The sequence below is a fragment of the Poecilia mexicana genome, unplaced genomic scaffold (assembly GCF_051168715.1).
Source record: "Poecilia mexicana isolate PSO_F unplaced genomic scaffold, ASM5116871v1 scaffold_22, whole genome shotgun sequence".
Lineage (NCBI taxonomy): Eukaryota > Metazoa > Chordata > Actinopteri > Cyprinodontiformes > Poeciliidae > Poecilia > Poecilia mexicana.
This window is the reverse complement of record NW_028263391.1, coordinates 11,603,722-11,616,051: the sequence shown is the minus strand read 5'-3', so window position 1 is coordinate 11,616,051 and position 12,330 is coordinate 11,603,722. Positions and strand designations below refer to the sequence as shown.

At 39.8% G+C, this 12,330-nt stretch overlaps 1 protein-coding gene across 4 annotated transcripts in view; it reads right to left on the bottom strand.

Moving 5' to 3' along the window:
• ralgapa1 (Ral GTPase activating protein catalytic subunit alpha 1) overlaps positions 1-12,330 on the bottom strand; it is a 61,725-nt gene that overhangs the window by 26,139 nt on the left and 23,256 nt on the right. For all 4 annotated transcript variants that reach the window (XM_088002698.1, XM_014995727.2, XM_088002696.1 and 1 more), the window contains 16 exons: positions 12,100-12,255; positions 11,342-11,470; positions 11,084-11,209; positions 10,482-10,540; positions 10,284-10,392; positions 7,473-7,583; positions 7,312-7,380; positions 7,082-7,219; positions 6,802-6,985; positions 5,296-5,414; positions 5,058-5,177; positions 4,203-4,830; positions 3,899-4,014; positions 3,335-3,459; positions 250-321; positions 4-127 (listed from right to left, as the gene is read on the bottom strand). In XM_088002698.1, the coding sequence (XP_087858824.1) occupies positions 4-127; positions 250-321; positions 3,335-3,459; positions 3,899-4,014; positions 4,203-4,830; positions 5,058-5,177; positions 5,296-5,414; positions 6,802-6,985; positions 7,082-7,219; positions 7,312-7,380; positions 7,473-7,583; positions 10,284-10,392; positions 10,482-10,540; positions 11,084-11,209; positions 11,342-11,470; positions 12,100-12,255 (2,385 nt within the window). The remainder of the gene's footprint in view (positions 1-3; positions 128-249; positions 322-3,334; positions 3,460-3,898; positions 4,015-4,202; positions 4,831-5,057; positions 5,178-5,295; positions 5,415-6,801; positions 6,986-7,081; positions 7,220-7,311; positions 7,381-7,472; positions 7,584-10,283; positions 10,393-10,481; positions 10,541-11,083; positions 11,210-11,341; positions 11,471-12,099; positions 12,256-12,330) is intronic.

Below are 12,330 nucleotides of genomic sequence, written 5' to 3'. Positions count from 1 at the left end.
TACCTCCCAGCCCAGTCCTGAAACAAAGTCTTCATAAGCCTGGCTGCCAGCGGTGTTGGTGAGTATGGAGTGTTTATCCTCTTGACCTTCAGCCACGTAAAATACTGCGATCTTATGAGTCTCTCGGCTGAAAGACAATGACAGAAAGTGATCAGCACCAACGGGGAGTTGGTTTGAACTCTCAGGCTAATAAAAAGGTTTCAGAGAGGAGTTAAAGGAGGTTCACAAAGGAAGATGAGCGCTGCTCACCACTGCCGTGAGTCTAGGTTCTTCAGCTCTCTCAGTAACTTCTCGTTCTTCCTCAACAAATGAAAGTTACTCCTGCAAGAAACAGATAAACGCGCTACAAGTCATTACCGAGTCCTGCCAACACGGCTTTGAGTTAAAATATCTTAATCCTTTACCTTGATTTATTTGAAATGACACACAAGTCTGTGTGTAAGAATAATTGACGCTTGTATGGAATGTTAAAATCTACAGAAAAGATCATCTTTTTGTGCGACTGCATCAGCATACATTTCCATTCAGTAACGTAGATTGCCACTCACTTTAAATCCCAACTATTTATAGGACAGGCAATAAATACTTTATAGGAATACAAGTATTTATACTTTAAGTCTTTATACTTTATAAAGACTTTATAGAAAACTGGAATTGTGACAAAACGAGGCTGTACCAGGACCCAAATATATCTCAAAGCCTTGCACATTGAACAACGTACTAAAAATACTCCAACTGCTCTGTGTTACAGAACTGCTGCATGTGTGCAGTGATTACTTATGGCCATCAAGGCTAATGGGTATTATACTTGCCAATCTGTAGATTGGGAGGTTAAGTAAGGAACAAAGCTTACTTAGAGAGGAGTAGGACCCTCGATGACCTGGAGAGATTGTAAAGGTCCAACCTGGAACACTAATTTATGTCAGGTTGGCAAAACGTGTTGCATAGATTTTAGTAGGTTAAAAATGGTGGTGGAAACAAGAATAGATATTTTTCCTCAGGAAAATATATTAAAGGTTGCATTTTTCTTACTCTTTCATACTTTGCGATCATTATAGAAATAGAGCTACTTGGAGAGAGGCTCTAAGATGTTATTAGGAGCCTGCGTCTTACTTACTGCAGATAAATACAAAACTAATAGATTATGGCTAAAAGAACAAGATTCACAAACCAAGAGTGTCTGACTTGCCTGACTATCAATTCAAAGAAAAAATAAAATCTTCCTAAGCATAAAAAGACGGTCCTGAACTTCTTGACAAGCATGTTTAACACCTTTTGAAAATCAAGCCTCTGACTTCAAAAACCATCAAGCTGCTGCAGAACTCCTGTTTACTCCTAGTTTGTGGGGGGAAAAGTCTAAGCATCCAAAGTTTCGACACTTTCAGGCTCTCAAGAAAGAAAGATGGGCTGTGATTTTTAAGAAAAACAAAAGCCTTTCATGCAGAATAATTTGTCTAAAGGCGGTTGAAACTGTGCCAACAAGCGACCCTCAACCTCTGTACGGCTGATATAAAAACCAAGAGTTGGGCAGCGAAGCTTGGAGTGGACTGATAATGACACGCCGTTCTTTTCACTCTTAGAAAAAGGGAAAAAGAGTGAGGGAGTGCAGGAGATAAACAGAGAGAGGTAAAGAAAAGGGGAGGGAGAGAGAGAGAGAGAGAGAGAGAGAGAGAGAGAAAATGAGAGAGAGCAATTTGCTCTTTATTAAAGTGATACTTGGTAATGGCCTCATTCTCTGCTCTCAAAGACTCCATTTACACCCTGGATTATAGGGAAAAGCATAAAAGGGGATACACATGGGTGACTGTCAGTATCTTAGTGTCTGTAATGCCTCATATGAATACCTGGAGAGACGTCGGTGACAATAACAGATGATTAGACAACATCTCCTTTTCTCCCCCCCCCTTTCATTCTTATCTGCCTCCTTATTTTCCCTTTAAGTTTCTTGAGCTTTCATTTCAGTCTTTTTTGCTTCATTATTTATTTTCTTTATTATCATTACGACTAAATCTGCATGGGTCTGAATCATCTTGGTTTCTGATTTGCCACAGCCCCCTCAATCGCGCTTTTCTTCAACTACTGCTTTTTTATTCTGACACCAAATGGGCCGAGTTTGATCAATAGAGCGCTGTCCTCATTATCACGCGCACACACACGAGCATGTGGAGAAGTCCATTGTGTGGCTCTGAATGCAGAAAGTGTAATTCCCTGGATAAAGTATAAAGAGTGATGAGCGTCCATTAGCCGGCCAGGCGCATTTAAAGCAATACCCCGACATTGTGAGTTCCAGCTCCGAGTCATTGAGAAGATGAAATGCTGCACGATGTGAATGGGGAGAAACATAGCCCCTAATTAGCTCAATGTAGTTCACCTTTTTCTTTTATATGCATTAGGCAAACATTTGGTTTTGCTCTGGGGAAGAGCAAAATACAGAAGACATCCCACACATACCTTTTATGAAATTACCCTTCATTCGAAACATCTCATGCTAAAATGTGCAAAGAAATCTTCTTGCTAGGTTCGTTGCTTAGGTGAAAATCCTACATCCTTAAACTTAATATGGGATAATCCAGGCTGTCTGTGCATTGTGATGTAAAAGTACAAGACTTTTCCAAATTTAAATTAGAAGGGTGCCATTCCTTTTAAAGCAGGGGTGTCAAACTCATTTTCATTTTGGGCCAAATTGAGGCCATGAATTTTCTCAAAGGGCCAGTTGTGGCAAAATGTATTAATAAAACCATCCATTAATAAACTGTTAAAAGATTAACTGAGCATATAGTCATATTAATGTATTTTAGCACTACACAGATAAAAACTGCTTTGATCTGACTGATAAAATAGTATTTAAGTACACAACTGATGTCTTTAAAGTCCTATTTCTGTGGCCCTCATAAAAAGTTATGGCGGGCCGATTCTTTAGTTTGACACTTATGTTTTAAGGCAATGTTTAAAGTAGAAACTCCAATGTTCACTGTGAATTTATTACTGTTATTTCTACGGTGTACAGGCTTTCCAAATATGAAACTTTGAAATAAAAAATAAAGACTGGATGATTGATTGGATGGATAGATTCATCACTATGTGGAAGGAGATACCTGGACTGAGGTTTTTGATAACAAAACAGGGAATGTTTTAAATCTCATTTCTTTATTCTCGCTTTTCCGGACCTGGATAAGACTTCAAAACGCAAAACTAAACAAAAAAACAAAACGACTGACGTAAGCAAAGAAATGAAACAAATTGACCAAAAGATAGCAGAATGATACTTTCAACATCGAGTTAGATTTAAATAGCACTTCAACACAATTTTCCATTATGGTTGAGGAAGCCTTACCTCTTCTCCCAGGAGTTGAGTCCCAGTATGTTGATGAGCAGCCTACAATAGTAGAAGGCCGACTGAGGCGTCTCGGCCTCTGGTTCGGTCTGCTGCGTTGCTCTCATGTTCAGCTCCTCACCTCTCTAAGGAGAAAACGTGTAAAGAAAATGAAGCACCAAGGATGATTTGATTTTACAGTTTCTGGCAAAAGAAAAAAAAATGGAATAACCAGTCTTAAAGGAAGCTCAATCAGTTGCTCTAGTTTGTAGCAAAACTCAAATCACAGTTAAGACACCAAACTATTTGCATGGTTTTTGCCTGAGACGTAAAAATAAGATGCAGCTTCCAACAATTTTACTAAATGCCGCTCTTTCATGACACATTCATCTATGATGTAACGGCTGACTCATTGAGAAAATTGCCCATCTTGTAAAGCTTATTGGCTGCATCTCGTTTGTATGGAATGGAACAATAAAAAAAAGTTTAGGCTTCTTGCAGAGACGGCCACAGAGACAGGAATAACAAACCAGAGTTTACACTAAATGGAGATTATTTTTCATAAGGAGAATCTAAGCAACGCACGTGAAGGACAAACTCTCGCTCTGCAGCACTCTGTTTCAAGATGGCGTTGATCACATCGTTCTCCTGCTTCTCTGACACACACCCTGGAGGGGGGGCCGGGATGTTGAGTGGCATGCCTGTGAGAACCAGTGGGGAATCAAAATTTGTTTGGAAACCTTTTTTAGTTTTACAGCTCTATGCCTGAAACATTACAATACACGAGTTCATGAATTCTAGTCTAACTTCAATATATTAAAAAAATGCTTACATTTTATTTTATTTTTAAAGGTTAAATTATTGTTTTAGTTCACATAACCAAACATACCTGCTCTCTGTAGACACTCTGGACTTGAGTAACCCAGGTACTGCAGCATCTCATCCAGCGCATCATCTCCATCTTCCAGAGAGTTCCACGCTGGCACCGCCTCCCGACACACTCGCTTAGCTAGTGGTGGAGCAAGAAGCTTTTCCGAACCCGAATCCTCGTCCGCTTGATGGATAGGCATCTCTGCCTCCTCCTCCTGCTGCTCTATCTCTTCCGCGGGTTCAACGTTTCCCCCTCCTCCTGGATCTTCCCTCTCCTCATCACCGACTTTTCCTTCCTCCTCGGCTACTTGAAACTCTTGTCTGTCACTTTCCATCACTCCTTCTTCCTCCTCTGGCCTCCGCTCCTCCTGCCCGTCTGCTTCATCATCTTCCTCCTTCAACTCCATCTTGTTCTGCGGACCTCCTGGTGGAGTGCGTAATTGAAGGTTTGCGCTGCGCGGCGACTGCATCTGTGTTAAAAGCGTGCGCGCCGGACTGTTCGGGGAGCACAGCGGAGGCCCGTAGAGGACGGCCGAGTCCCAGGAGTGTTTTCCTGCGACATCTCGGATGATGACACGGACGCAAGCAGGAGCAGAGGACAAGCCAGCCGTCATTCCTCCTCCCGGGACACCGGACTCTGCTCGGATCTGGGAAAAACAGGGAATAGCAGGAAATGCTAAAGTCCTGAAATTAAAATGTAACGAATAACGGTAACAGTTGATGCATATCCAGACCTGGAAAAATCAAACTACACACTTTTCCAAACCATGCAGAAATACTGCAACTAGGATCTAGACGTGTAATTATCAGCTCAGTTGAGATAAACTGTCATTATGTCAGGAAAAAACAATAATGACACTTCGGATGACGTTACCTGGAGAACAGACAGGAGGGTGGAGCCGTTCAGAACCAGAAACTGAAGGTTCGGCGAATTGAAGAGTTCTGGTCCGAGATCTGGACTCCCACAGAACGGGTTGTCTTGGTTTTCACACACCTGTGAACAGACGTCAAGTTAGCAAAGTAAAAAAGAAAAATAATAACAAAACAATACTTGAATCTCTCTCCCTCAGTAAGGAGCTATAAAATCTTACTAGACCAAAAAGTTAGAGCACCTGACTGGACAGAGTTGCGGGCCCTCCGGACATTGGATAATGTCCCAGATGATTCACCAGATGGGTTATAACGGTTCTGGCTGCAATGGAAACCAGGCCTTGCTGGATACGGCTACGAACTGCAAAGAATAAGAGTGTTCTTCTAGCTAAGTTGTTTCATTTTAATTTCCCTTTACGTGTGTTTACATGGTATAATTTGTCACATCGTTCACAAACACACAACATCATCATATGATTGCAACAAAGTTGTTGACAATAAATCCACAAGGATCTATCCTAGAATCATGATTATTCATAGTAATTGTTGATCTCTGCCCAAATCATGGCTGTCAAACATATCAGCAGATCTAACAATTCTTAAAATAAATGGAGTTGACGCGTTTTTAAAAAACTATTTTTCAATTTTGGATTCATGACTTCCTGATATCTCATGGGGGCGTCAAGACGTTTAGTAGGGATTTACTTCTCTCTCCTGCCATCTTAAATGCAAATATTACGTTTCAAAACAATTTTGAAACTCAGATTAGGCTTTTCAGCAACAAACATCCGAGTGGGGCTGAAAGGGTTAAAAGGATATGAATGTGGAAAAACCTCTCTCGCTCACTGTTAAGTATGGCAGAGGATCTGATATGCATTATTATCTGTTATTCTTTCTCTTCCAAAATGCCCTGGAAAATCTGTGAGACCTCATGGGATCATGAACTCTTTAGAAATAAAAGGACATTTAAAATAAAATCTGCTACTTTCCATCAGTAAATTCAAAACATACAGCAAATGTAAAATTAACCTCCATCTCAGTCCTCAGGACTAATGGAAATCGTTAAGGTGAAGTGACAAAAAAGCTGAACAAAACTAAGATTTGAATGTAAAATTCAGTATTATTTACAAGTTCAATCTTTATGTGCCTTATTCTAACTGAATGAAGGTCGGCCCCCTGCAGAAGAAGCCAGTGTCATTACATACAGCCCTGAAAGTAGATCCTTGTTAATCAACACTGTCACATAGAAACACACACAATGACGCATGCAGACTTCCTAATGAGTCCTTATTGACAGATTGATTGGTGAGTACAGATATGTATTGATCGGGCACTCTCAGTGACACCCTAAACCTCAGGGCTTGGCTCAGGATAAGGAGACAAAATGAGGAAAAGAAAGAAAACGTAATGAAGGCAGTAGGATGTTGCAGAAGTTAAAAATATAGCCGAAGAAAAACGAGAAGAGACGAGAAGAGAAGACAAGGCGAGAGGAGAGAAGAGAAGCATGGTGTATCAAGGTGAATCGGTCATTAGACTCCTCTCTGAGTCCCGTTGGATCATAGCAGGAGGCAATAAAGTCACTCACAGGGAGTGAGCAGGAAGGTGTGTCTGCATACACATACCTTTCCGGTCAAATTGTGCAAAGATTTTGTAGATTTGTGTGCGCGTTTCTGTTTCTGTGTCCGTGCATCACTTTGCATGTGCGGAACACGCGTCGGCTCATTACAGAGCTAGATTGGATAAATTACCTTCAGTGACGGGCTGCAGTTTGCTGGAGCGCTCTGAGTCTGGGCTGTGCAGAGGTTCTGGTTCGCGGAGGCTCTCCAATGGCAGGAACGGGTCGTAGTCTGAACTCGACAAGTCTGACAGCTGCAGTGGGAAGTACTTGGGACTGCTGAAAGACTGCGCTCCATAAACGCACCCATGCAGGACCTGTACATGTTACAAGGAAAGCAGTTTTTAAAAAAAAGCCCAACTGTGTGTGTGTTACTCTGGCCAAGGCACTGCAGCAGCTACAGACACGTTTACCTTGTAAATACAGCTGAGCAGCGTTTTGGTCGGTTGCTCCTTTTCTGGAGGGCTTCGTGTTTGTACAGGCTGGAGAAGAGTCTTTGGGGGCAGAGCCATCACCCAGTCCAACAAGCACAACAGAAGGGAAACTACTAGCTGCAGAAAACACAGCAAGACATGCATGAACCCGCTTTCTCTGGACGTCTCGTTCTACAGAACATTTTAAAAAGCATACAGAGATTTGTTACCCTCTTATCCAGCTCGTAAGAGGAGGACTCGGTGCTCGGCAGCAGATATGTGATAGTGGCGATCAGAATCTAAAGGGGAGGCGGGGGGAGGCAAACCTAGTTTAGGACTTTAAAATTGTAGTAATTTTATAAAATGGAAAATCTCTAATATGGAAAAGTACCTCTACAATCTTCTTTGGAGTGTCAGGGGGGAATTTCTGAAGATGATCCACGTAACTGATGAGGAGGTGAAGGATGTCTGAGGCCACCAAGGCTACCGTCTTATTGGGGTACTAGGAAACGGAAATAAAATTATATAAACATAACCTAAAGTGAACAGAAAAAAACTAATCAGATCTTCTCTTGTCATTATTTATTAAACAAAGACAAACAACATGAAAGAAAAGTAGAATATACAATGTTTCAACAACCTGTATAATCACCTTTAGCAGCAATAAATTTTATTGACCGTTTTCTGTCTGTTACACCATTGTATGAGAATTTTGGCCCACTTTTATTACCGTTCTTTGAGATTGAATGAAATGAAAAATAAATATATGGTGCCTTTTTTAATTAAAAAAAAACAAAACAACAACAACTATCTGCCCAATAATAAAATAAACTGGCAAACTTTATAACCAGGTTTTTGTTGAAAATGGATTTATAGAAAGGCTCATGCACCGTTGTGTCATTATAGCACAAGCCTACAATATCTAGCATACTCATTGTGATTATTTTTTTAATCTGAGCTCTGCAACCCAGAGGTAAATTTAAAGGTTTGTCAATGTTTGTGGTGCTATTTACCACGAAATTAAGATGAAAGCAGAAACACTAATACATTATAAATAATTTAAATCATAATAATAAAACAATCCGCTACATACGTTTTGAATTTTTGTAAGAAGCTTTAAAACGCCATATTAACATTAATCTCTGTCAAATTAAACTAAAATCTGTAGCTGTCAGTAAACTGCATAATGTCACAATAAAACTCAGAGTGATTAATGAGAAAAGGCTGGATTTAAACCTCAGGCACAAACAAGAGCCAACGCCCGAAAACCAAAAATGCTTGTTGATGAAAGGAAAGGAAGATGAGGCGGCCAAGAGGAGGAAGTGGCTCTGCATGGAAATATGACAATCCCTTAAGCTTTGTGTATAATTGTGTGTACATGTAACAGAGCCTGTAGCTGAGGCGACTGGCTGCTGCCACCAAGGCAAGAGATTCAGAATTGACAAAGACATGAGTGTATATTTATGTAAGAGAGAGAGAGAGTGTGTGTGTGTGTGTGTGTGTGTGTGTGTGTGTGTGTGTGTGTGTGTGTGTCGCAGCTTGCAGCATTCCCTTTGGATTAGGCTCCTATCTGAAGGAAAACCAAACATATTTGCAGTCCAGGTTTTGCTCCCAAGAGCAAGTGAATGAAAATGTGCACTGGTGCAGTCCCTTAAAAAAAAAAAAAAAAAAAAAAAACATTGGCTGCCGATACACAAACTGGGGATTCCAAGGTCGAAAAGGTATGTGTGTGTCTGTTTCTGTCCGTCTAGAACCACTTGGCTCGGGATGAGACAGTAAATGTTGGACAGCATTGTTCTGATCCACTGGCCTGTCGTTACAGAGCCGGACAATAACAACTGCGACAGTTTTACAAAGAGCAGCAAACATCTCCAGTCTCAAATATTAGGCTGTTATTCTGGTGCAACCAAATGATCTACAACTAAAATGTATGTAGATATTTCTCTACATAAAAAAACAAACTAATAGAGTTATACAGTGAACGGTAGAAATCAAGCATCATAAATTATTTTTTAGAATTTTTTAAAAGAAAATTATATTATTTGGAAATCTCAATTATCTCCTGCAAGACAATAAATGGAAGAAATTAATTAAATAAATAAATAAATAAATAAAAACAAACATATTCTGACTATATGTGCATTAACTTACTAATTTAAACTTAAATTTAGAGACTACATTTATGTACTTATATCAGGATTCCTACAAATTTTTATGTCAAATAGGGCTGCCACCATCTAACTACCAATTCTTTTTTCTTTCAGCTATTAACTGAGATTTTGATTAAACAGATTAATCTAAAATCAACAGTTTTCTCCAAATTTATTTAAAATTCTTACATTTACAGAAGAACTATGGAAAAAATACAGGAATGCTAATCAAGCTCAGGGATGCTGCTAACAATAATTTTAGCAATGGATTATTGTTCCAACTATTCTGACGATTAATCGAAAAACAAAATTTATTCAGAAGTTTTCTCATTTAACCAAGCTTTTTTTCAAGCCAACCCACTAATAAATGGATATCAAACTGGGCTTAGTGGGAGATTTTTTATTTTATTTTTTTCAGAATCTGAACCAGGTGAAGCTAGAATGTGTTCTGGGTACAACATATTTACAAAGACGGTTTTTCATCTTAAATGCAAAATGTACAAATGTTTGTACATTTTTTGGTTTATTTAATGCACTGGGAATATTATTCTTACAGCCTTTTGGGGTTAGAAAACTCCAATTCACAATTAGTCAACTGCTAAATTAGTTCACCATTATTTGAATAATTGATTCATCATGATTAATGTGACTGTTTCAGCCTTAGTAAAGCTATGTAATTAAGTATTTATTAATTCATGTTGAGGAGAAAACAACAACAACAACAACAACAGATGCTTAAACCAAAAAATGTTCGCTTCCTCACAGATTCAAAGTCCAGAATTTGACTGAGGTTCAATCCAAACCCCACGAGTCTCCCATTATAATTTCATTAGCCTTTTGGTCCTTTAAGCACTATTGAATAACTCACCAAGACCCTGCTTAGACCATCCACAATCTGGCTCATTTTTATTCTTTTTTAACCTTATAATAATAGGGTCGTCATCCAGTGTGAGAGAAGTGGAACAGTGATAGCAGTAAGTGCTATAACATGTAGGATGTATATAAAAAAAAAAAAACCGGGACAGAATATGACTCATAATTATAAAACCTACCTTCAGGGTCACACAGATTACATTGAGAGCTTCTTTAATCTGAGGATGTTCAGTTCCATGAGCCAACTCTTCACACAGCCAGATACCCAGGCTGCACAAAGCCACACATCTGACAGAGCGGGGACAGAAGCAGCGAGTTATAATACACGCACTCAAAGGTAAAAAAAAAAAAAAAAAAAAACATCATCTGACACATACCTTGCAGGAGCAGAGGGTTCATCCCTGGCAGAGGTCAGGATGGTTTTGATAATGTGTTCCTTAAAAAAAACAACAACAACAAAGATTTAAAGACTTTGTCAGCAACAGCAGCAGAAAACTTCTACAACTGGTGCTTGTAATGAAGAGTCACTTTAAGTGGTATGCAAGCTATAGCACACAATCAAGTTAACACAACAAGTTGAGGCAAATTCGCACACTTGCTGGTCTTTTCAGTCGGTGTTAATGATCGCTTAGTGATTCAAAACCGGGTTCTGGCTCGTAAGAAACCAAAGAGAGGGCCTGAGGTGCTGCCACGCATGGCATTAACTGTTTACACAGCTACAACAACACAAACAACATTACTCCCACAGCTCTGAGCCGTTTCAGGAATAGCTGATGAGACATTAACCTAATATTCTGTGCTGAGATCCCCTATGGACAAGCAAACCTGAGTTAAAGCATCAAGGCTGACCTGGATGGCACAGGAAAATAGATGAAAGTTTTTGAGCATGTTTAAAAAGCATATTTCATCCCACCCCTGTGGCTGCCATGGCGACTTGCTCCAACCACACAAATCAGCAGGTCAAGGTACCTCCACGTACCTTGACCTCGGGGAATTTAGTCCGTACAACGTCGGCAATGGTCGGATGGAGAGCAGCAAGTTCCTCATAAAAGTTGGGGAAACACACCAGAGACCCAAGAAGAATCTGGGCCTCGACTCTTGGAGCCTTGGAGAAAAAAACAAACAAAAGGGAATTAAATAAATTCCTCAATCATTGTCTATTCACAGCTTGCCATTTTTTGAAAACTTTTAAGTCAGTGTATTCCTCTTTAGGACTCTGTGCATCCTTGTGCCTCACATTGAGCGATGAACATGCAGTGACTCTGGAAGCTGCGATGATAAAGTCCAGGATCAACATGGTGGCTCCGGGAAGTCCGATGCTGAAGAACCTGGGACTGCAGTGCTTGATGATGGTGTTCACAATATCCTGAAGAAGACAGCTTGTCAAAAACACTTCTTCTCAATATGAAGCAGAATTATAATTTAGGGACAAACTGCTTTGCAAACATTTTGACTAATCCCTCTATTTTCTTATATTTTGTGTCTAAGTAGCCAGACTTGATGGTAATTCGTCCAGTAGTCATGTATCAATACCTCCCCAGGCTTTTAAAGATTGCTCTGAAGCAGTTTAGAGAACCAGATACTCTGCTACTGTACAGCCATTAAAAAAAGGTCTGATGGCTTTAGCCAAAAAATCTGGAAATGGTCTGTCCCTGGATGTTTAGTAGGATAATAAGCTAAAGTGGTTGAACATTAATCTTTATCCATGACAAATCCTACAGAAAAGCTCTGAACTGAGCCTAAGAGAAAAGTGCATAAGGTTGTTTGCTCCAACCTTGTCAACTGTTAAAAGATAAGACCAAGACATATTCTAGTGGCAGAATATCCCCACCGTAAGCAGACAGTGGCAGAAATATTTGATTTATTAATGGTATGTTGAACATTTTATCTGCCATTAAAGTGTCATCAAATATTCAATGAAGTCTCCCGAGCTGAGTTGAATTTTCCCCATTGTTACTCATATTGTTTACAATTGAATCCCCTTGTAACACAGACCTGGTCCTGGTGCAGCAGCCCTTGGTGCATGATGTTGTAGAAGTGCATGAGAAAGTCGGTGTTTGGGGAAACGTCTTGACGTCTTTTCATTATCCTACAGATTAGTTTGTAGGCATGAAGCTTTCCCTGCTTGTAACGTTCAGTCAGCATGGTGGCCTAAAGGAAATATGCAGAGACACACAAAAAAACACCTGTTTATTTTCCTTCCCTGTAATATGAAGCAAATATATT